General features: G+C 55.6%; 1 protein-coding gene across 8 annotated transcripts in view; it reads left to right on the top strand.

The window, feature by feature from the left end:
• The first annotated feature begins 1,880 nt into the window (after positions 1-1,880).
• RPS6KA1 (ribosomal protein S6 kinase A1) overlaps positions 1,881-24,343 on the top strand; it is a 37,497-nt gene continuing 15,034 nt past the window's right edge. Inside the window, exons 1-13 of one of the 8 annotated variants that reach the window (XM_070597293.1) lie at positions 1,881-1,985; positions 8,621-8,665; positions 16,958-17,074; positions 17,341-17,422; positions 19,155-19,235; positions 19,416-19,495; positions 20,591-20,697; positions 21,443-21,480; positions 21,808-21,950; positions 22,362-22,432; positions 22,748-22,836; positions 23,845-23,909; positions 24,166-24,268. In XM_070597293.1, coding sequence (XP_070453394.1) covers positions 17,392-17,422; positions 19,155-19,235; positions 19,416-19,495; positions 20,591-20,697; positions 21,443-21,480; positions 21,808-21,950; positions 22,362-22,432; positions 22,748-22,836; positions 23,845-23,909; positions 24,166-24,268 — 808 coding nt within the window. In that variant the 5' untranslated portion in view covers positions 1,881-1,985; positions 8,621-8,665; positions 16,958-17,074; positions 17,341-17,391. Of the gene's footprint in view, positions 1,986-2,342; positions 2,576-8,620; positions 8,666-12,361; positions 16,091-16,957; positions 17,075-17,340; positions 17,423-19,154; positions 19,236-19,415; positions 19,496-20,590; positions 20,698-21,442; positions 21,481-21,807; positions 21,951-22,361; positions 22,433-22,747; positions 22,837-23,844; positions 23,910-24,165; positions 24,269-24,343 lie in introns of those variants that run through there. The other 7 variants (XM_070597280.1, XR_011533794.1, XM_070597292.1 and 4 more) reach the window with 7 other exon arrangements.

Here is a 24,343-nt window from a genome sequence, read left to right as displayed (position 1 = left end):
TAGTAGTTCAATTCATGCACTCCACTCCGGTGGCCCAGGTTTGCGGGTTTGGAACCCAGGCATGAACCTACACACCACTCGTCAAGCCATGCTGTGGTGGCATCCCACCTATAAAGTAGAGGAAGATTGGCACAGATGTTAGCTCAGCGACAATGTTCCTCAAGCAAAAAAGAGGAAGATTGGCTGCAGATGTTAGCTCAGGGCCAATCTTCCTCACCAAAAAAACCCCCAAAAGCAAACAGGATACCCAGTTAAATTTGAATTTCACATTCACAACAATTATTTAGTCTAAGCATGTCCAAATATTACAACACTAGCCCTGAGCAGCAGGGGTAGGGGCATTGCAAACTCGTTTGAGGCAACTGAACTGGGTGATACTAATACTAAACTAATAGCCGTTAATAACGGCTGCTTGCAGGCGGCCCAGTGTTTCGTTGGTTTGAATCCTGGGCACGGACATGGCACTGCTCATCAAACCACGCTGAGGCAGCGTCCCACACGCCACAACTAGAAGGACCCATAACGAAGAATAAATAACTATGTACTGGGGGGCTTTGGGGAGAAAAAGGAAAAAAATAAAATAACGGCTGCCAACTCTGGTCCAGGCTCTGGTTTAGCCCTCACCTTTTCTCAACAGGGAGGTGGAGAGCAAGGGAAAGGAGACAAAGTCAGGGCCCACACTGTCAGAGTTGTTTCTCAGCTCTGCCATTTTCCAGCTGCGTAACCTCAGAGGGACCCAGAGAATGAGATGCTTAACTTCTCTGTCCTGTTTCCTCATCTGTACACTGGAGATAATAACAGCCTCTACCTCATAATGCTGTTGTGAAGATTAAATGAATTCATACAGGTAAAGTGCTTAGAACGGTGCCTGGTCCATAGTAAGTGCTATGTTAGTGTGAGCTGTAATTACTTATTTAATTGCACCAGACTGAAAATAAATTTCCTGGGAGCAAGCACTTTGTTTTGTCCATTGCTATATCTTCAGCATCTAGAAGCAGGCCTGGTTTACAATACATGCTCAGGAAGAGAACCTGGCATGTAATATACAGCCATAAATATTTATTGAATTAAAATGAATTTAGTCCTCAGTATATACCTGAAAGACTGGGATTATAATTCCCCTTTTACAGATAAGGAAACTGAGGTTTAGAGACATAAAATGAGTTTTCCAATGTTAAGGAGGTGGCAGAGCTAGGATTCAAACTCAGATGTGTTGGGTTCCAAAGTCTTCCACTGAAAACTCAATTCACTTCAACAGCTGAGGTGCTACTCTGGCAAAGTCATGGAGTAAGGGGAACATCTGGATTTAGGAGAAATCTTGATTCCTTTTGATTTTTTTTAAAGTCCTAATATGTTCTCCCCCTGCTTTGTGACCTTGGGTAAGTCACCTCATCTTTCTGAGGCTGTTTTACCATTTGTAAAGTAGGTGGTGGTCAGGATTGAAGGAAATCACATGTTGGTGGAGCCTGGTTCGCAGAAGGCTTCTGAGAAACAATCTTTTCCCATCCCCCTGCCTTAGAATAGCTTTGCAAATAACTGGCCATTCTTCCCGCTACCCATGAAACCCACAAGCCCATCTCTCCACTCCCCCATGTATGAATAAATCTCACCACTCCTGGACCCCTAACACCTCTTTAGGTGGAAGCTAAATCTCTCCAGGGGGGAATCCCTGTCTCTGGCCTTTTACTCCAAGTACAGCCCAAGTGTCGGTCAATCCTGGGGGCCTAGGCCCTGCCCTCCTCAGAGCGAGGCAAATCAGAAGAGAGCTGGGCCTGCAGCTGGAGGCTTGGCTCGAAAGAAGCCCCCTCAACCACAGATTGCAAAAAATGCGTATGAGGAAATCATTCTGGGGGCGCTGTGGATCCTGATGGTGGTGACAGAAGACTTGGAACCTACCCGGGGCTGGGGCGGTGAGCTCCCCAGGGGATCCCAGTGTTGGCTTCCGTAGGGGGGATCCCCAGGGCCTTGTGAGGTGAGGGCCTGAGGTGAGTGGGGCCCAGGCTCCTTTCAAGCCTCTGCCTGGGTCAGGCTCGGGACATTCGGTGTGAGTGTGGGGAGGGCAGGGGGAACACGGGGGTTCTCTCCGCTGCGGGGAGAAGGAACATCTGGGGAGCGAGGCCAAACGAACTGAGTCGGGGAGAGTATTGGCCCTGGCGCGGTCCGCGCGGGGGTACAAGGCTTTGCGGGGAGGAGCCAGGAGGGCCTCTTCTGGGTGGAGCGGAGCGCGGCGGGGGCGGGGGTCCATGCGGGGAATGCCGCGCCGCGGGGGCTGGGGCGGGGCTTCGGCGGCCCCGCCCCCGCGCAGGTAGCCAATGGGCGCGGCGGCGCCCGGTGACGGAGGGAGCCGAAGTGCGAGTGCCGCGGCGGCGGCGGCGGCGGACGGCCCAGCCGGAGCGCGAGGGTCTCGGAGCGGGGCGCGGGGGCGCGGGGAAGCAGAGCCGGGGAGCCCGGGACCCGGGAGGCGGCGCGGCCCGGGCCGTCGGAGGAGCTCAGGCGGCCCGGCGGCGGCGCGATGCCGCTCGCCCAGCTCAGAGAGCCCTGGCCGCTCATGGAGCTGGTGCCGCTGGACCCGGAGGTGAGTGAGCGGGGCGGGGGACGGGCGCCGGCGGCCGGCGAGCCCGGGTCCCCAGAAGGGCGGGGCGGCCCGCGGCGCCGCTGCAGCCTGGCAGGCGCCCGCGAGCGCGCGAGTGCCCTCCGATCTCTTGCTCCCTCTCCGGCTCCACCCCCCTATGCCCCGGGTGTGAGTGCGCGAGGGACAGTTTCGCCAAGCGCCAAGAACCCTCTTAGCCTGGAGAGGGGATCCCGTGGGGCACTGGGATCTGGCCCTCCTCACCCCACACACCTAGGACCCGTACCGGGAGCTGTCGGAGCTTCTCTCATTAGCGCAGACGGGCAGGGCTGGGGTGCCAGATGTCTGAGATTCTACAAGAGACAAGGGTCGTGGGACCCCCTCTTCTCCTTGACGTCTCCCAGCGCCCTACCTGGAGCTCCCCGCTTCTCCGCTGCTGACCCTAGAAGGATTGCCCCCCTTGACTCTTGGTAGTTGTGGGATGTGGGGTGACACCGCCCGTCTGAGGCTGAAACTCTTGGTTTCCTTTGTCCCGATGCTAGGGCCAGAGGACGCCTGTGTCCCTGCCCCGGACTGTGGAGAAGAGAGTGGGGGAAAAGCCCTTAGACTTTGTGAAGATTATTCCTGGAGAGGGGGAAGACCTTGGTGCCTCCTGCCATAGGAAGGGCTGGGCCCTTGAGGAGTTTGGCCTCTGCCAGCCTAGCCTCTCCCAGGAGCAGCTCCTGCCCTCCTCCTCGGAGGATTCTGTGGTGCTAGGCCCTAAGCATGCAGATGGCCAGCTCTTCCTGTGCCCTTTGACCCCCAGGGTCAAGGTCAAGCCTGTGAACCAGCAGGTCCTGAAAACTTTTCCCTCAGCCCCATGCTGGGAAGGAGGCAGGCGATACTCTCTTTCCAGAGGGGATGCGCGGAGTATGCAGAGAGGGTATGGAGACCTCCGTGAGCCTGGGAGCCAAGGTGATTTTCTCCTGGCTTGGGTCTCTATCCCCTGCCTAGGTCCCCTCCTCTGCCCTCACTTACCTGGGGCAGTCACCAAGTGCCTTGCCTCTCAGGGTTACAGATCAGAGCGAGGACCGCGGGTCCCCAGCACTAAGGATGTGCTGCCCCTTTAAAGGGATGGTCATGGCCTACACTGGCTATTGGAGGGTGGGCGCGGCAGGATTAGGTAACCAACCTGAAGGCGCAATTCGAAGTAAATTGCTCTGGGATCCCTGCCATGGGGTTTTTACAGGCCCTGCACAGCTCTCAGAGGTTCTCTCGCTGACTCACCCTCCGAGGTGAGGAACACTGCCCTCTGCAGCCCCCAGCCCCCTCCCGGCCCCAGGACTGGGCCACCAGGACCTGGCGGGTGGTGGGGGGACTCAGAGGTGGATTCCTTTGCCCTGGCAGGCCCTGCAACCTAGGCGTCCGTAGAGGAGGATAGATGGTAGAGGCCGCGGAGGTGCTTAACCCAAGATCTACCTTGGGTTATACTAGTAGGGAAGGCAGACTCCCAGGAGCTCGGTTCCCAGTTCAGGGCACTACTTTCTGCCTCCCTTTGGGGAATCCTGAGGCAGGGGCCAGCTTAACCAGGGGGCCAGCTTTAAACAGGAAACTCAACTCAGTTTTGAGTTGAGTGAGAGGAGAAGACTGGCTTATTCCCTAGGATTGGGTTGTGGTGGGGGAGTGCTGTGATTTCTCCAGGAGCTTTACCTTGGAAATGCTGTGCGACCCAGTCAGTCCTTAGCCTCTCTGGGCCTCTGTTTCTCCAGTGGTCAGGGCTGGGTTCTATCCTCGTCTTCCTGGGCCTGAGAGGGTGCAGAGCCCTGGATACTGCTGCCCATTCTTCCCCTCCCCGACTCCATGGAGGTGCCAGGTGACTGGGTGTTATTGTTTGGGTAACAGGAGCCATAGGGCAGCCAGGGCGCCGGTTGGGCTGTTCTCACTGGAGAACAGGGCCTCGCTGTTCTTAGCCCAGGTGACATGTAAGCGATACAGCAGCCTGACCTGCAGGTATAGGCGCTGCTACTGGCTCCTGACTGGGAAGGAGGCAGGCAAGGGGCTGGCAGGAGCATTTGGCAGAGGCCTGGGATCTGAATTGCTCTGCCCTCCCTATGACGCTGCCAAAAATGGGCTGCTGGGAGGCAGGGCCTGGCCCAGGGTGTGGCCCAGGTGGAGCAAAGCTGTTGGCAGTGTGGGTGAGGATTTTGCCTGGCTCTTCCCTGGCCCTGCTGAAAGCTGAAACCTTGTCCCCAGGTCCAGCCCTTCCATGTGCAGAGCTTTGCTATGTGCCACCCACCCTGCTTCACCTAGGTCACCTTGTTAAAATAAAATAATTCTCAAAACAACATCTCAAGGTAAGGATTATTACCCCCATTTTCAGAAGGAACAGCTGAACTCAGAGAGGAGAACTGGCCTATGGACTATTTCAGAGCCAGGATTGGAACCCAGATGTCTCGTTGCCTTCTTCCAGGTGACGGGAGGCTCAAGGATGGGGAAGGGCTCGGTCAAATTGGCTCAGGTAGAAGGTACTCCAAAGGAGGCTCCAGATATTGGCAAACTCTCCTTGTCCCACAGGGCCCCTGTCCAGCCTTTCCTGAGGGCTGCTGGTGCCAGCTGGCCCTGGCACCTGGCCCCCAGCCTCCAGCAGCGTACAGGACTGCCAGCGCTGGGCTGTGAACCCAGCTCCTGGGGCACTTCCTGCCTGTGGAGCACGTGCTGTCTTTGCCCATCTGCTGCCCGGCTTCTCCAGACACTGCCCTGGGCCCCTCTTCCAAAGACAGAGCTGCTTGGGTGAAGGAAGAACGCCTGTTAGAACTCATTGCTGACTTCTGGGGAGGGGGCGCAGTGGTCTGGGGGCCCTGGGCAGCTGTCCTCAGGAGCAGTGCTCTCTGAGGAAGAGAGAGGAGAGTGGATTTCTATCCTCTTAAGAGGTCAAAGGGCCCTTCTTGTACCAGACTTTTTAGACAAGGTCATTCATTCAATATACTGCAGGGTCAGCATCATTGTCCCTTTCTTTCCTTCATTTATTCAGTAAATATTTATTGAGCAGTTATTGTGTGTTAAGTATGATTCTAAGCAACAGGGTGCAGCTGTGAACAAGACAGACCTGCACTTGTGGTACAGATGAGGAAACCGAGGCTCAGTAAGTGAGGTGACAGACCCAAGGTGAGAGTGAGTGGCCGGCAGAGCTAGGAGTAGTGGTTATGTCTTCCTGGCTGCACAGCAGCTGTGTTCTTTCTACTATCTGTGCAGCGGTAGGCCAGAGAGGCAAACAAACCCCTTCTTCCCAGGATCCTGAGGGGGAAGCTCATCCGTGGTCCTCTTTGCACTCCCAGTCCTTTCTCCGGAGCTGCCTGTTCCCCTCTAGAGACCTTGTGCATCAGCTCTTACAGACATAGAGCTACATGAGGATGGCACCCAGGCCAGAGACCCTGGGACTGGAGGCAGCTAAACAGGGCCTATGGGGTTCCCTGAGTCATCCTCACTTCTCACACTTCTGGGTACACCCACTGCCTCCTTGCCTGCTTTACTGGGGATTCAGGCTTGCAGCCATGTGACTTTGGGTTATGGCCCCATGTCTGTCACCAGCTAGCTGAGGGACCTCAGGTAAGTTCCTTAACTCTCTGAATATCATCTGAAAAATGGAAGTAATAGAACCTGCTCTGGCCTCCTTGCTCTCTTTGCTGAGCTGAGCTTTCATATGACAGACTGGACCCTGAGCTGGGTGCCAAGGAGATGGTGATAGACAAGCCATGGCTCCTTCTGAGTTAACCTGCAGTTTGCTCAGTGCTGTGGGGCCCAGAGGAGGGAGGAAAGGATTTGAGGCTGTGCAGACAGAGGAGATGATGTTTGAATTGAGTCTTGAAACAAGACCAAGTGTTTGCCAAAGTGACAAGGCAGGAAGGGTTTTCTTGGTGGAAGGAGCCACCATGCAAGTGCTTAGGGATATAAAACAAGCTGGTCTGTCCAGGGTCTCAGGTCATTTGGTTTAGCTCAAGAATATTGCCCAATAATAATAATGGCGGTTGTCTGTGGACCAATTACGTGCCAGATGGACATATTTATAGGCACTGTTTGCTTTTTGCAGCCACCAGATGAGGTACGTTACTTTTATCACCATTTCACAGATAAGGAAACTGAAGCCATGAGAAATGAAGTAACCTCAGGGTCATGCAGGTGGTAGAAGCCAGAATTTGAACCCACAAGGTCAGGTTTCAGAACCCACAGTCTTAATCACCTGTGTTGGGCAGTTGGAGATGATGGCCTTGAACACGGTGCCAAGTAACTGGAACTTTATTCTGCAGGCAGTGGGAAGCCATGGAAGGGTTTAGGGCCTGGTACACAGAAAGCTCTCAATAAGGAGTGAGTGAGTGAGTAAGTGACCGAGGGAGTCGATCGCTGAGGTTGATCACAGTTGAGTTTTAGGAAGGATGAGGTTTGAAATGAGGAAGGCGGGGCTGGATTGGGGGGGGGGGAGGGCGTGGCAAGGCTGGTGTGTAGGCAGTTGTGACCTTCTGTGGGAATTATGTCAAGTATCTAGAATGTCGGTGAAGTAGAACTCAGTCTACAAATCCGCGCCTCCTCCCCTTACCCCAGGCCAGGTCAACCTGGCCCTTCTTCCCAGGCTGCTGAGAGATGACAGTGTGTATGTGTATGAGTGCATGGAGGGACCTGAAGAACACAGGTCCCTGGGGAGGATGAGGGTTATTAAAGGGACTGGGGGGTGGAGGTGGGGGGCAGGATGTCCTGGGCGAGGCAGGGGAGCTTCTCCAGGGGCAGGGAGATTATGTAATGGGCAGAGCACAGCTGTGCCTGCTTCTGCCAAGCAAAGCCACAGCTGCCCTGTGGACCCAGCCCCTGGCTCCAAAGTCCTGACCTGCCCTAGGCTGGGCCTTCCTAGCCGTTAGGAGCCTCTACTCTGGCTCACCACACTCTTGTTGTGCCAGGAGGGGTGGAGACAGCTCCTTTCAGTTTCCCAAGGCCCAGATAGGGTAGGTTACTCACCTCATATCACACAGGAAAGGAATAGGCTGGGTTTGGTATCCCCGGGTGAATAATGCCAACCTGGGGGCAAAGCCTGGGGGCTGGAAATGCAGGGCTGCCCAGAGATAGGCTCCATACCCACCTCTCTACAGTTAGTTCCTACAGAGGTGTGAGCAGCTCTTCAGCATACATTTTATGAGCACCTCCTGGGCGTCAGAGATCAGATTTTGAACCCCTGCTTACCAGTTGTGGGACCTTAGGTGCCATCACTAGGCCCCTCTGAGCCTCAGTTTCTTCTCTGCCAAATGGGGCCAGAGCCTACCTGCCAGGTCATGAGGATTTAAGGGTGCCACAGGTGTGAGGCACTGAGCCCAGTGCCTGGCATGTGGCAGGGGCTCGGAAGAGAGCAGCTGTTAGCACCAAGCCCTAATCTCTGCCCTCCCAGGACTCCCCGTTTATTAGGAAGGGCAGGCCTGTGTGTAAATAGTCCCTGCACTGTGACAAGTGCTGTAGTGAAGGAACGCAAGGGCACGGTGGGACAGCAGTGATTCTGCCTGGCGAGGGGAGGAGTCCCAGTGGGGGGGCAAGGCCAGGGCAGCCAGCATCTCTGGGCTGGATACTTTCCCAGATTTTGTCTCCTTCCACCCTTGCAGCAACTCTGAGAGGTGGGTTACAGATCAGCAAACTGAGGCCTCTTGCAGTTGATGAGTTGGCACAAAGTCACACAGTTTGGCAGAGCTGGGAGCCACACATACGCTTTCCTTCTCACTGGGAGGAGGTGATATTTGAGCTGAATCTTCAAAGATGAGGTGTTTGCTAGGCAGAGAGCATGAGGGAAGGAGTGTCGGGAAGTGCTCTGCCTGAAATGTGAGGGGCTGTCACAGGAGAGCTTGATACCTGCCCCCTCACCAGGAAAGTGGAGGTAGAGGGGACCCACTCAGAACTCCTGCCCTCCCTGCATGGCCTCTCTAGCTATTAGGAGCAGCCGGTGGGGGGGCGGTGTGGGGCGTGCCCTGCAGGGTCTGTCTTTGCTCTGTCCCACGCTGGTAAGTTCTGACAATGTCCCCCAATCTCCCTTCTCCTTTTCAGAATGGACAGGCCTCAGGGGAAGACACTGGACTTCAGCCATCCAAGGTAAGGACCAGGGCTAGCACCCTGAGCTAGAGACTGTGGGGAGGGGGACTATTTACATGGCTATGGAGGAGGGAGGCCTGCCCTTGTCCCACCTGGGTGTGAGGGCCCTGGCCTCTCTCCCCTTTGCCCAGCTCACCTAATCCCTGGTCTAACCTAATCCTCGAGGTAAACTCGTACAGAGAGCTCCCTCGCTCCAACCTTCCTATTTCTTAGGTGAGGGCACTGTGGCCCAGACAGGGTCAGGAGCAGAATCCAGTCTAGCACTCTGGTTACCCATCACCCAGGCCAGGACACTTCCTCAGTTTATTTACTCATAGAGGCTGGGCCGGCTGTTAGGAGAGGGCTGAAGGGGTGATGGCAGAGGCTCAGGTCAGCTGGGCCTGATGAGAGCCTGGAATCATCTGGGCATGTGGCACTAGAGGGAACCTGGTGGCCTCTCAAGTCTAACCAGGGCCCAGTGCCTGGCATGTGGCACATAGGCCATTTCTCAGGGCTTCCACCTCCCAGCCTGAGGCTGGTTCCCTCACCCCTGCTATTTCTGCTTCCCCTGGGCTCCTCTCTTTAGCCCCTCAGCCCCAGTTGCTGGTTTTGTGCTTGACAAAAGCACCTGGGGCTGGGTGACATTTGTGTGACCTTGGGTGGGTCCTTTGTCACTTCGGGGCCTGGGCTTTCTCATTTCTCTGTTGAGAAAGATCACACCCAATTCTCAAGGAACTGTGAGGTCACAGAGCTGCTGGCTGTGAAGGGGCTTTGGAACCTACCTAGGCAGGACAGAGGATGGGTTCTGGCAGTAGAGCAGACCTGGGTTCAAGTCCTGGGTCCACCCTCAGCATTTGACCAGAAGCTCTTCTCCCTTCCAAGTCTCAGTTTCACCATCTGTAAATTGGGGATAATAGTGCCTATGTAACACAGGAGTGAAGTGAAGGACAAATGAAGTAGTAACTCCCTGGCGCCCGGTGACTTCAGCTCCAGCAGTGTGAATGCCCCGATGTATTGCTCAGCTTCCTACCAGTGGCCACACCCTTCAGGCCTCTGCCTGGGCACCAGACCTGCCATAAGCTCGACCTTTGAGATAGACCAAGGGCTGGTCTTGATGTTTGCCTTGACTCAGCCTCCTAAGAGAGCTGAGCTGCCTAGGGTATGACCGGGTGAGAGAAGTAGTCTCCCACCCACTCCTCTCTTGGTTACCGTGGCAACCTTGGGCCACCAGAGGCCAGGCTAAGTGGTGTGAACTGGGCCCCTTGGTTTGTCTCAGCCCCATGTCTTGGAGAATCTCCTCCCATAAAGTAGCTGCCCTTAGTTGCCTAGTAACAAAATGAAGGCCTTGTAAGTCCCCAGTGAAGAGCCAGGATGTTCAGATCTTGGGGCTGAAGTTCTGGAGGTTGCAGAGGAGCTTGCAGCTTTTAGGGGGGCTGGTGCTGGGTGCAGCTTCTCACCTCAAGAGCTGGAGGCACTGGTTAGGGGAAGGCAGGAGCTTGCCCAGGCAGGTAACCTACATTCGACCCCAAGCCTGTGACTCCTGCTCTAGAGCAGAAGATCCTGGAGTAGGAAGGGAGATGCGGTTGGAGATGAATGGGGCAGGGGAGCCTCGAATCCCATGTTAAGGAAGAAAAAGAAAGAAAAAGAAAAGGAAAAAGGAAAAGAAAGAGCTTAACCCACATCTGACACCACACCAGGAACTTTATGTTTAGTTCTCACAAAACCCTCAGAAGTGGAGATTGTTACTATCCCCATTTTACAGATGAGAAATTGAGGCCCAAGGTCACATAGTTGGTGAGTAATGGAGTCAAGTCTTGCTTGACCACAAGGCCCACACTCTCTCCAGTTCAGGGAACACTGAATGCTGACAAGGAGGAGCATTGGGTCCCTGTGACCCCAAGTAACACCATCCCTAGGCATCCTCTTACCCATCTTCTCTGTTGCCCCAGAACCTCACAGTATCCCCAGGGCCCGCTTCTGGGCTCAGCACACCGTGGGGCGCTCAGCCTGTGGTCAGGACCTCATCACTTTGTGCAGTGGAATGAGCTGGCAGTGGTCCGGTTTATCCTTTGCTTCATCAGACTTTTGGTATACCCTGCTGTAACACTGGGGGACCCCAAAATGAAGTCCACACCCCCAGTCTCAGGGAGCATAGAGACAGGAAAGCTGTGTGGTGGGTGCGCTGTGATGGGGAGGAACATGGTTGTGGGCACAGAGAACCTCCATTCACTGCCAGGCCCCATATTGAGAGAGACATATACTACCTTCCAGGTGCCCACATTTCTCTTGGTGGCACGATGAGATGTCTGTGGCAGAGAAGGAAAGGTTGGGATGGGCTGTGGGGCACCAGGCCACCTTCTCTGCAGAGCTGGCATTTCGCTGGACCTGGAAAGGCAGAATTTGGGCAGCTGCAGAGAGAAGTGGACCTTCCAGGTGGAGAAGAGGCAAGGAGGGGGATTTGGGAGTCAGGCTTTCTGAGTTCAGAATCGTGCCCCTCTTTCTTGTTTGCCTTATAACCTTGGGCAAGGGATTTGCCCCTCTGTGGCTCATATGCTTGTCCTGTGAAAGAGTGGACTCTACCATCCCTCAGGGCCACCCGGAGGAGGGAATGTGATGCGTATAAATTAAAGATTCCAGCAAGGTTTGAGGCACAATGTTGATGTTTAATACCTGTTTATTTTATTCGTTTCAGGCAGAAAGGGGGATCTGGGTTTTAGCAGCCATAGTGTGGACAGCAGTCTAGGGTGAGAGCTCCCCAGATCCCTTCAGCCTCCTGGGCGCACCAGGTGTCTTTAGGCACACTGGGTTCCATTCACCTTCCCTCTCTTCCTGGGAGTGGACTGGGCACCCCAGGCCCCCTCCCCCAGCTATCTCCAGAGCTGGACCCCTTTGAAGCGCCTGCAGGTCTATTTTGAGAACTGAGCGTTTCCCCCCTCCCCTCCTCTCTTCCTGTTTATGAAACCCTGATCCCTCCCGGATCCCTCATGCTCCCCTGGCTGGTGCTCAGGCAGGATGTGACTGTGGACTTCGGGGAGCCTTGGGAGCCTCAGGTGTTGGGGGGAACTTCCCTTGGACTGGCCAGGGCTGGCTAGCCCACCCTTCCGGTACCTGGGACCCTGTGGCCAGGCTCTGTCCCTTCAGCCTGCCCTGAAGAAACCCTGAAGCAATACGACTGCCCATCTAACCCAGGGAGAAGTTCTGTTTACAACATTCCTTTGTCTCTGTGGCCCATTTTGCTTCTAGAAACAACCTTCTGAGGGTAAAACATCTAGTTTTAACCACTCTTTACAGAGGAGGAAACTGAGGCTCAGACAGGGAAAGCAATTTGCATGGGAACACTCAGCTAGTGAGTAGCCAGTTCTTGACTTCCCACCCTGTGCTCTTGGCCTCAGCCTCTTGTTCACACTGGTCTCTCTCTGCATGAAATGTCTTTTTTCCTCCTTTCTGCTTGGCCAGCTCCTGTTCATCCTCAGGGTCCAGCTGGACTGCCCCTGACCTGGAAGGTCTTCCCAGACCTCACCTCAGGCAGATGGTTACTGCCTCTCCGCACCCACAGCACCTTGATTGCAGCTCTGTCCCAGGACAGTTGTGTTTTATTGTCGTGTATTTATTTTCAAGAGCTGCCTAAGGACAAGGCCCTAGTCTGCCTTAACGTGTGCGCCTCCTAGTGTCTGGCTGCTAGCCTGGGGACAGAACAGCAGGCCAGTAGCTGTGAGTATACCACTCCGAAGGGGAGGCAGGCTGGCTGGCCTTGCTGGGAAGGCGATAGTAAAATGTTTGAGTGTAGGCTTCGGAAGCAAATGGACTTTGATTTTGCTCTTAGTTCTCCCCCTTTCTAGCCATGTGGCCTTGGGCAAGTCACTTTCTCTCTGAGTCTAGTTTCCTCCTCTCTGAAATGGGATAGCAGTACCTCCCTTGGAGCTAAGACACAGGGCCTGGCAGAATCCATACCAGCAAAGGGTGAGGGAAAGAATGGCCTCGTGCAACGTGTTCAATTATTAGGAGGCACACTTCTCATTGTCACTCCATACCAATCCTAGCCTAGTGCCTAAGGCCAACTCCACCATCAAGGATACCCGAAAGCTGTGGACCCCTCCTCACCTGCTTAGAGGCATGCTGGGAGACTCGTCTGGGGACATCTGTCCCACCAGAGGGGGCAGCGCCTGGGAGGCCCTGCAGATGCTGCCAGCTGCGGAAGGGGCTGTTGGTGTCCGTTAGGGCCAGAGATTGGCAGGTGGGCGTGGGCTGCAGCTGGTAGAGGGAGCCCCAGGGTGGGGACCCTATGGACCAGGGATCAGGCTGGGGGCTCTGGGCTCCTCTCCCAGCTGCCTCGTGGGAGGAAGTAAATAAGAGGAAGTATCTATGGGGGGAATGGGGCAGGGACCAAGGGATGTGGTCTGCTATCTGTCCTCCCCACCTCCTGCCACCAGAGGCCTCACCGGCCCTGCACATACTCTTCAGTGAAGGCAGCTCTGAGACTGTTTCCTTCCTGTTGCCCCTTCCTGTACCCTGCTAGCCACAGAGTCTTCCTTTGCTTCTGAAGGACTTGAGGGTTAGGGGGCCCAGCTGGTGCTGGCCTAGAGAGCTTTGGGGCTCCAAGGGCTGCCCCAGCCTCCAAATGCCTGCCTGAAGAAGCTGGGGTGCAATGAGAGGCCTCAGTCTAAGGAGGCATCTTTCACAACCCCCGGCAGGCCATCATCAGACTATTAGTGGAAGCCCTGTGAGGACTGGAAGGGGAAGTCCATGTGTATGTGGGGGCATGTGTTTCCACATCGAGGATGTCTGTGGAAATGGTTTCCGATCATCAGCCTGTGTGTCTTTGTGTGTGTGTCAGTTCCTGTGGGTATACCGGTGTGAGTGATGTGGCAAGGCTATGTGGAAGGGGGCTAGGCTTGGTCAACCCCTGCCCCATGACTACCTGCTCCTTCTCTCAGACCTCTGTGAGGTCCTTGCTAGGGCTAGGGCTTTCTGCCCCCTTGCCCATCCCAGGGCCCTGGACTAGCAGGCTTCTTCAGGGCAGGGCTGGGTGTGGTGGTGCCTGCTCTGTGGGCTACCATTTTGGGTGGGCCCAGCTATGAGAAGGTCACTATATGGGAAGGAGTGTCTACGCCCTGGGCTGGGGCAACCAGAGCCTGTGGCCTTGCTGAGTAGCTGACATCCTGACATTCTCTCAAGGGGCTGTTTGCAGGTGCTGCCCGCTGTGTCGCCGCCTCATTGCCTTGTGACTTCTGTCTGTGTTCCAGTCTTCCCTCCTTAGGATCAGAGGAGATGAGGAGAGATGTATCCGTGGGCCCCGCTGGAGTCATGGGCTTGGAGTCTGTAGTGTCCCTTCCTCAGCAGGGGAGCCTGACCCATCTCTGTCCCTCCTCCCTGCAGAGGGGGAAGTGAGAAGGAGGGGGTCAGCGACCCTGCCTTCTGGGCCGGGAAGGCTGAAAAAGCAGAAGTAAGGGGAGTAACGGGGCCCTCTGGCCACCGGCTTGAGCCCCACCATGCAGACCCCGGCAGATTTCCCCAGGGTTGAGAGAGACTTACTTCCCTGTCCCAGAAAGGTGAGCAGAGGGTTGGCCTGCCTCCACTTGGGTCTGTCACCATGACTCTGGGAAAGGAAGGGGTTTAGGGGTGGCGCTGTCCCCTGGGATTTCCGGGTGACTGCGTCTGTCCCGATGGAGTGTTCTCAGTCAGAGGCAGACAGACAGGTGGAGGCTCAGACCTCAAGGCTGGATGGGCAGAGGTTGTTGTGTGGCCTTGGCCCACCTCAGCCCCTCTCTGAACTAGGTCTGCCTCTCCCATCCCGGGTTACACTCAGGGGCCTGATTAGCCTGCAGCTTTTTGCAGCTGCAGCTTATGTGGCTATTCAGGGTCCTCTGAAGATGGGGCTGTGTCTCTGAGGGTCAAGTCCTAGAATAGGAAGTCCCCAGACTGACCCTGGTACTGAGGGAGGGGCAGACTTGGTTGGGCAGGACATGGCTCTGGCTCACTTACCTGCCCACCCTTTCCTGGCACTCGAGTCCTGCTGACCCCAGGCTAGGTGATGACCAGGGGAAGGACTTGGGTTCAAGCCGGCTCTGCCACTGGTTCATTTTGAGCCTGGGTGAGTCACTGTCCTCTGGGCCTCAGTTTCCTGTTCCTGAAATGAGGATAACAGCTTTTGGGATATTTGGATCAGAGTCAAAACCATCAGATTATACTCAGGAGATGTCCCTCTCAGCCCACTATCCTAGTCCTGGGCCCCCTCAGGCCCTGGCATGGGAAGAAAATCCCAGAGAAATGGAAGGCCTCAGAGATGGGTCTGCCACAAAGACTGGGCTGCTCTCCCAAGGGCTGGGATTTGCAGGTGATGCCTCCTCACCTCTTTGCTAACCCCCAGGCAGACCAGCCAGAACATGGAGCTCTGCCTTTGAGTCCAGGGCCTGACTTTCTAGGTATCTGTGTATCTTTCCTGCCTGAGTGGCTGCTCTGGGTATCTGTCAGTCTGCTTGGGCCTTGCGGACTCTAGCTGTCTCTGCTGCCCAGCTGCCTCTGTTATTGGGTGCCTGTCTCTGTCTCCACTTGATGAGTGGCTGTCTTCACCTGTTGGGTACATGTCATGTGTTGAGTGCCTGTTGGGTCATGTCCCCTTCTGTCTCCACCTATTGAGTATGTGTCCCCATCTGTCCACCTTTTGGATGCAAGCCTGCAACTGCTTCTACCTGTTGGGTCCCCATCTGTCTCTGCTGTTGGGTCCATGTCCTCATCTGTCTTTGCCTGTTGGATATGTGTCCCCATCTGCCTTTGCATGTTAGGTATGAGTCTCTGTCCACCTCTGCCTGTTGGGTGTGAGTCCCCTCCTGCCTCTGCTTGTTGGATACATGTCCCCATTTGTCTCCACCCATCAGATATGTGTTCTTCCTACTTCTGCCTGTTGGATGCTCGCCTTCATCTGTCTTTACCTGTTGGGTACCTGCCTCTGCCTGTTGGGTGTCCCTCTTTATCTGCCTCTACATGTTAGGTACCTGTCTCTGCCTCTTGGGTACCCATCTACTCCTCAGCAGCTGGGTTGGCCTGGGGCTTTCCCTTTTTAGGCCCACAGGGAGGATGGGGGGGAGGGCTAGAGGGCAGCCCTCAGGCAATGGGGAGGGGGGAAGAGAGAGGAAGGGAACGTGGTGAGGGTGTAGGCCTGGAACTGGGAAACCACAGGCCCTGAGTGATTGGCGGCTCTGGGCCTGGCCCAACCCCCGCCTTCACTGTGCACATCCGCCTTGGGCCTGGCCACCTCCTCGGCAGCCAGGACGCTGCCTGCTCCTGCCATGGTGCCTTGGCCCTGCCGGGCGGATGGAGCAGGATCCCAAGCCGCCCCGTCTGCGGCTCCGGGCCCTGCTCCCCTGGCTGCCCAGGAAGCAGCGGCCCAGGACCAGCCAGACCTCTCTGCCTGCCCCTGGCCCTGGCTCTGGCCCCAGGCGGGACTCGGTGAGTGTGCCCAGATGTCTAGTCCGGGCCTGGCTGTGGCCCTTGGAGCAGGTGCCTGGGCAGCCAGTTTGGCTTCAGCTGGCTTTGAGCTCGCCTAGCCCAGGCCTGGCCCTGCTGGGTGACTGGACTCTGCCCAGGCTTACTTCCTCGGCAAGTCAGGAGGGCCGTCAGGGCTCTGGGGCGATACTGGCAGATTGGAGGGAGGGCAGAGGGATCCTAGCACAACTTGGCCCTGGCAAGGGGTTTCTAGGAGACTTGTATGAAGGGAGTTTTGGAGTGTGGGGCATGGCGTCTCTGGCCTTAGCTTCCTACCTGCCCCAGACTGGCACGCACTGGGTTGGTGGGAGTCTCAGGTGACTCTTGGGTCCCTATGCATCTCAGCCCTGTCCTTCTGGCCAGAGGGATCCAATCATCTATCCTGACCAGGAACGAAAGCCCAACTCTGCCTCCCCACTATGAGAATAAACCCTACTTCCTATTGTGGCAAAACCAAAATCTTTGCAGCAGGGGGAGGGGAGCCCCACTGGGAGGACCTGGGGCAGGTGCGTGGGCCTCAGCCAGAGCCTCGGGTTGGCTCAGCCTGGCCATGCCTGGGTGTCCCTTTGGGCTTGAGCAGGCCGAAGCAGCAGAAGCAATAGGAGCAGTGCCTTACCTCACCTGGCACCTTGGTAGTTTGACCCTCCCCAGCCTTTGAGGCCCTTTTGGTGTTGACAAACCCAGAGGCTGGCCCTGTCAGGGTAGCTGTCTGGTTTGGCCTGGAGGGCCCTGTCTGCTGAGGTCCAGTGGGAGTGGACTTAGATGGGGCGACATGCCCCATACTGGACCGGATGGCACCCACTATGCCCACCGTCTCTATCCCTCCATCAGGATGAGGGTATCCTCAAGGAGATCTCCATCACGCACCATGTCAAGGCTGGCTCTGAGAAGGCTGACCCATCCCATTTTGAGCTGCTCAAGGTTCTGGGCCAGGGATCCTTTGGCAAAGTGAGTCCTGAGCCAACTGCTGGGAGGGCAGCACTGGTCCTATCAGAGGTGGGAGTGAGGGGTCACCTTGGGGCTCAAAGGATCGGAGGGCAAGGGTTGATGGGTCTGAGGGGAGGATGAGAGGTCACCGTGGTACCCAGGGAAGGCAAAAGGTCAACTTGAGGCTCAAGGAAGTTAGAAGTCAGCCTGGTATTTGGAGGATGGGAGCTAATGGGCTCAGCCCCCTCCCCGGCTTCTTCTCTGTTTTTCCCCTGCTGCCTTCTCAGGTCTTCCTGGTGCGGAAGATCACCCGGCCTGACAGTGGGCACCTGTATGCCATGAAGGTACTAAAGAAGGCAACGCTGAAAGGTGAGTGGAGGGCACCTTCGCATGCAGAGCCCAGGCTAGGCACAGGGATTGAGGGTAGAGCCTAGCTCTCAAGGGCCTGGGCCTGATGGAGGAGATTGCTCTGTCTCTAGGAGTGCTTGGTCTGAAGGTAGAAAAACAGGCCTGTACTTAGCCACACCTTAATCCCCCGCCCCACATGATGGCAAAGACAGGATCCTGCAAGCCAAGTGCCAGTGACCATACCTGAAAGTGAATGTCTGGAGGGAGGCAGGGGTGAGTGCAGTGTGTCTGTGGTGGAGCCTTCAAAAATCAGGCATCAGGTTGGTTGGGCAGAGGCCTTCTGTCAGCAGAATTGTTTCACAATTCTAGAAGAGTCTGAGGGAGACCTCTCAGGGTAGAGAATGACAGGAGGGAAGAGGCAGGGAGCCCAGGGAAGCATCTGGGTGGGTAGGAGAGGGTGAGTCAAGGCAGTGACACAGCGATGGATGGCAGAGATGTTCAGAAGGGAGCCCAAGCCCAGGTCTAGAATTCTTGGACTTACAAAGGGCATAAGGGTGGTTGGTAGTGGGCTTTGGGCTGGACAGTGACTCTTTGAGCAGCCTGGGAACTAGTGCGGCCACTTAGCAGGTAGAGTGGGCCCTGGTTGGGGTGAGGTGGGCAGAATCAGAAGAGTTGGCCTTGAGGACATTAGGAGTCATGTGGCCCATGAAGGGCTGTCTGTGGCAGTGATGTAACTTTGGTGCCCCAAGGCCAGCCTGGTAAGGGTGGGAGTCATTCCCCAGGAGGGATGGTGGGAGCCCTGGGGGAGGAGAAAGATGAAAAGACTTGGTGCCTGCTGTGAAGGGCTCCCAGGCTGGGACAGGAGAGGCTGAGCAGACCCTGTAGTACCGTGCAGTCAGTGCTGGGACCCGGGAGCCCTGGGGAGGGTGGGTGGCAGCCTCACAGAGGGTAGGCTCACATAAGAAGTAGCCATTGAACTGTGCCTTGAAGGATGAGTTAGGAGCTTTCCAGATTGAAAATGGTGGAAGAAGGGTACCCCAGGAAGGAGGAACTGTTTACCTGAGCAAAAGCATAGGGGCAGTTTGAAAATGTAAGGTGTATTTGGGAAACAGTGACTGGAATAGTTAACTCCAGCATGGTCCCTGCCATGTCTGGTGAGGGAAATAAAAAATTAAAAGACGGGGTCAAAGATGCTCTGTAGGGGGAAACATAAGCACTGTAGGAGAGAGGACCTGACTCAGCTTGGCAGGTTAAGGAAGACTTCCTGGAGGAGGTGAGGCCTGAACTGAGTCAAAGAAGAACCTGCTGATGATCAGAATTGCCTAGGGACTTTTATTCTTTAAAACAAAAAGAAAAAAAGTATGTGGGAGGTGCCTGGTCAGACCCAAGAGCAGGGAATCGGCCTTTCTGACTAGCTCCCCAGGTGGCTGTTCTCACCAGCCCCCAGACTGGAATTGGGGGTTTTTATGCCAGATGCAGAGGGGACCGGTGAAGGCATCCCAGGGAGAGTCACAGGGGCAAAGGCTGAGGGCACACAGAGGAACAGATTGCTCGGACTGGCTGGATTAAATGACCTTCGATGGGGCAGGTGAGAGATGGGACTAGAGGGACGAGCTGGGCACCAAGGGCCCAACCCTGGGCACTGCCGTGACATGTGAGGAACAAGTTGAATAGAGAGCCCTTCTTAGCTAGGTCTTGGGGTGGCTCTGTTGGGTGGCTATACTCTTGGCGACTGTCTTTCTCCTCTGGCCAGTGCGTGACCGCGTTCGGACCAAGATGGAGAGAGACATCCTGGCCGACGTAAACCACCCATTTGTGGTGAAGCTGCACTATGGTGAGACCACAGACCCTTCCTGAGTTCCCACCCTACCTGCCAACCTTTGCCCTTGCCTAGGGGCTGCTGCCTTCCCTGTACGTCGCCCCACTTCCCACCTGGGAGGCTAAGGGAGCTGGGGGCCGAGGGGAGGGCCCAGGGCCCAATTGGCACCACCACTGCCTTTTCCTCTCTCCCCAGCCTTCCAGACTGAGGGCAAGCTCTATCTTATTCTGGACTTCCTGCGTGGTGGGGACCTCTTCACACGGCTCTCTAAAGAGGTAAGCTGATACCCCACTGCCAGAGGGCCCCGAGGTGGAGCTAGAGGGACAGTGAGGCCCCCCATCCCAGGGCCCTGTGCAGAACATGTCCAGTGAGACCTGGAACCACTTAGGCCTGCCTAGAAGTCCCTGACCTGGGAATCCATCCTGGGACAGAGCCCCGACCCTGGCAAAGCCTCTGAGAGTTTCTCCCAAGATGGGTTGAGGATGATCAGGCCCTGGATCTGATGCCACCCTAATTCTGGGGAGCTAAGGGTGGCTGTCACCTCTCCACCTCTGTTCTTCTAGGGCTGCCCTGAGCAGGGCCATGAGGATAGGGAGAAGCCCAAATCCACCCAGAAAGCTAGATTTAATGTTGTGTCGTACATGTTAACCAAAAGGATTTTGAATTGACATAAAAGAATTTGAGCCAGATATGAAAATGGGACCATCAATACAATTGAAACTTTAGAAGAGAGCCAAACTTTAAAAAAATTTTTTTAAATGTTATTTTAATGTTTGAATAGGTAATACATTTACATGATTGAAAAGAAAAATATTCATTGAGAAGTCTTCCTCCCACCCCAGCCCCTTCCACCCCCCATAGGCAAACATTTTTATTGGTTTCTTGTTTAAGGTTCCCATGTTCCTTTGGAAATACAAACCATTCTGATATATGTTCTGAATTATGACCCCCACTTTCTTATGTAAAAAGTACTACTCTGTATGTACTCCTCTGTTCCTTGCTTTTTTCACGACAGTATATCTTGGAGATGGATCCGTATCTATCAGAACATGGAGAAACTCCTTGTTCTGGTTTGTGGCTGCATAGCACTCCATTATGCAGGGGAGAGACAATTTATTCCAGCCTTCTTCTGCTTGACCCTTGGGCTGTTTCTAGCCATTTGCTATTTCCAAACAATGCCAAATGAGTGACTTGTATATTAGTCATTTCATACCCCAAACCCTTTTATAAAGAGAAGGGTGTATGGCACTGGGGTCTCTAAGGGTCCTCCTCAAGGTGGACCCTCAAGACCAGGAAGCTGCTGACTGCCCAGTGCCCCAGTTCCTCAGGAAGAGCCAATCCCAGCGGAAGGCCCCTTCCACCTGTTGCAGGTTATGTTCACGGAGGAGGATGTGAAGTTTTACCTGGCTGAGCTGGCTTTGGGCCTGGACCACCTGCACAGCCTGGGCATCATTTACAGAGACCTCAAGCCTGAGAAGTGAGTGAAACTCCAGCCCCACCGTGGCCTCCCTAAGGAGTACAGAGACAGGCCCTGAGGCCTCTTCTAGGACAGGGCCACCCTGACGGGGGTGGGTGTGACTCTCCCCAAGAAAATCCCCTTCTCTTGGGTTGCCCCATGAGTGGGTGGGTGGAACAGAGTGGTAGTGGCAGCAGGCTCACCTTGGGGGCCTGTCTAATCACTAGTGCTGCCATTACCAAGGGCCAGGCACCTCCATGCAGGTGTGTTGCCTACCTTTTTTGCTAATCCAGTGTGACATCTGAGATGCCGCCATTAAAAGCCATTCCTTGATATGGCCCTCTCTAGAATTTCCTTAACATCTGAGTATCCTCAAATGGTAGCTTGGGAGCCAGGAGCAGGTGCTGAGGGGAAATGAGATCTGGCTTTAGAGTTAGGCAAACTCAAATTAAAATCTTGTCTCTGCCACCTATTAGCTCTGTGACTATGGGGAGTTACTCAACTTCCCTGAGCCTTAGTTTCTCCATTGTGAAAATGGGGCCATAATAGTACGTACCTCACACAGTTCCTTCAAAGATTAGCAAAGAAGGTAGATAACACAGCTGCATGGCACTGCCACCACCCGGCCCCACCCACCTATTCATCAGATGGATCTGGGTGGATTGCCTTCTCTGGGCTGGGCCTAACCCCCACAGCCCCTGTGGTGTCACCAGAACCCACCAAGGAGCCACAGCTGAGGGGCCCTGACTGCCATTTTCCATTATAGCATCCTTCTGGATGAGGAGGGCCACATCAAACTCACTGGTAAGTGGAGGGCACCTGCCCCCTTGGGTCCCCGGGGAACACAGGATGGGCTCCTGATGGGCCTGGGCAGAGTGCCCCGGGGGGATCTCTTCTTCCTGAGAGGCTGTGCCAGGCACTTGGATGTGGTCAAAAGCTCAGGCCCCAGACTTGGAATAGCCTGGGTTTGAACCCCAGCTCCACACTGGGTAACTTTGGGCAAATTACCTAACCCTGCTGGGCCCAGCTTCCTCCTGAGTGTCATGGGGGTGATGCCCTCAGGCCTCTGGGCAGGGGGGCTGGGTATGCAGGGGGTCCTGAAGATGTGTCCTCTTGCTCTCCTTGCCACAGACTTCGGCCTGAGTAAGGAGGCCATTGACCATGAGAAGAAGGCCTATTCTTTCTGTGGGACAGTGGAGTACATGGCTCCCGAGGTCGTCAACCGCCAGGGCCACACCCACAGTGCTGACTGGTGGTCCTATGGGGTGTTGATGGTGAGTGCCCAGGCAGGGGTAAAGCATCCTACCTAGGCCTTGGGCCTCAGTTTCCCTATCTGTACAATGAGGGGGTTGATGGTTTCTAAGGCTTTGCTTCTGTCCTCTCACAGCCAAGCTGACCTCACCCTCCACCTAGCTGTAGCTTTCTTCCTTGGAAGGATTCCAGGCTTGACCCCACCTGGGGTGCTCCCAGCCTGGGCCTGCACCTCTCCCCAGCCTTGGATCCCTAGTACTGCTCCTGGTGGTCTGATTGACAGAGGGGAGAGGGTCACACACAGTTCTTGATCCAGGTGGACCTCCAACAGGCCAGCAAGATTCCTGGGAATGGAGCCGAATGGCCTGGGTGGGAGGAGGTGGGGGGCATGGGAGAACGGGATGAAAGCCTGACTAGATCCTTGTCCTCTGCAGTTTGAGATGCTGACGGGCTCCCTGCCCTTCCAAGGGAAGGACCGGAAGGAGACCATGACATTGATCCTAAAGTAAGCAGCACTCCCTCCCGGACACCTCAGGTCTCCCCCAGCACCTAGCCCCAGTTTAGGGGCCAGAATAATACTCTGTACCTGCTGCAGATTCCCTCATTAATGAGACATTCCTCTGGGTTAAGCGTTATGCTTTCCAGGGCCCCCTTTTCATCTACCAGGGCCTGTGGGAGGGGAATTCCTGAAGTCTTTTGGAGGTGAATTAGTGGATGGCTTGTCTGGACTGAGCTGGAAACTAGACCTGGACAGAGCGGGGAGGGAGACAGGGCCTCTGAGGTGGGGCTCAGCCCTGATGAGACCCGGGGGCTGTTTCAGGGCGAAGCTAGGCATGCCCCAGTTTCTGAGCACAGAAGCCCAGAGCCTCCTGCGGGCCCTGTTCAAGCGGAATCCTGCCAACCGGCTTGGTAAGCAGCCCCAGCTCAGGGGAAGGGTGCGGGGTACAGCTGCAGCCTAGGCCACAGGGCCACATCTGGGGCTGAAAGGGGCCGTTGTCCTTTGTGTGGGCAGACAATGCCGCCGGCCACCCTGCTTTCTGGCTCCATGTGTGGTGTTTGGGGCAGGGGGGTGACCTGTGTGTAGGGGGAAGGCAGGAACTGAGTCATCTCTACTCCCCTGGGGACAAGGACAGAGGCCCCCACACAGCTCCTCCCCCAAGGCTGTTGGCACAAGAGAAAGAGCATGAATTCAGGAGTCAGAGGCTCAGGTCCCAGTCCTAGCCCCGTGTCCCGTTCCCACTGTCTGTCACACAATGGTCCTTCTATAAATATTTGTTGAACAAATGAATGCCATTTATGAACTGAGAGACCCAAGGCAGTTCTTCACTTCCCAGAGCCCTGGCTCCTCATCTCCATGGGAGATGATGATCTCAGCCCTGTTGATTAAATGAAGTCCCATGAATGTGCCTGGTGTGTAGTAGCTGCTCAATATGTCTTGGCTCCTTGGCTCCTGGGTTCACCTGGATCATGACTGGCTTTGTAAGGTCCAGTCCAGGTCCCTGGGGTTGAATGGAGTGAGAGCCTGTCTGGTTGAACAGGGCAATGGGATAAGAGCAACAGAGATGAGGCCTGGGTTGGGAGGGAGGTGGGGGCCCTCTGTAGATCTTGAACAAGCACAGCCTCTGTCCTCACTGTGTGGCCTTGGACAAGTTGCCTAACCTCTCTGGGCCTTCTTTCTCCCATTAGTATCCTGGAGCTTGCTCGTCTGGGGCTCTAGAGAGTGGAAAATGCTGAGTGGGCAATAGGCCTTGGGGTGATGGCTGGGTGGATTTGGGGCAGAATGAGCCCATTGTTTCCATGCTCCAAATGGACTGCTCTAGCTGCTGGTCCCAGACCACAGTCAGGCCACTTGGTGGACAGGGCGGGAGTCTGGGGGTTGGACCATCTGGAGCAGACCCCTCATCTGGGCTCTTTCAGGCTCCGGCCCTGACGGGGCAGAGGAAATCAAGCGTCATGTCTTCTACTCCACCATTGACTGGAATGTGAGTGTGGCTGTCCACCCCAGAGCCCCAGTCAGGGTTCAGCTGTGGTGGGAGGGGGCTTCTACCTGCTATGGCTTCAGCTGTGGCACAGAGGGTGACAGCATGGCCTTGGAGACAAGGGCTGGCCTCCCGAGGGCAAGCAATTATGCCCCCATCTGTGCAGCCTGTGCCCCAGGCCCATTACCTCCTCCTGCATGGGGCTTTTGGTGGGCTGTGGAGGTGCCGTGGTGACCAGAGTGCCCACCCTGCCTTGCAGAAGCTGTACCGTCGTGAGATCAAGCCACCCTTCAAGCCAGCCGTGGCACAACCTGATGACACCTTCTACTTTGACACTGAGTTCACGTCCCGCACACCCAAGGGTGTGTCCCTTGTCTGGTTTGTCTTGGGCTGGTACAGGAGGGAAGTGGGGAGTCGGGGGCACCTTGGGATCCAGG

The sequence above is a fragment of the Equus przewalskii genome, chromosome 2 (genome assembly GCF_037783145.1).
Source record: "Equus przewalskii isolate Varuska chromosome 2, EquPr2, whole genome shotgun sequence".
Classification (NCBI taxonomy): Eukaryota; Metazoa; Chordata; class Mammalia; order Perissodactyla; family Equidae; genus Equus; species Equus przewalskii.
This window is presented reverse-complemented; position numbering and strand designations above follow the sequence as displayed.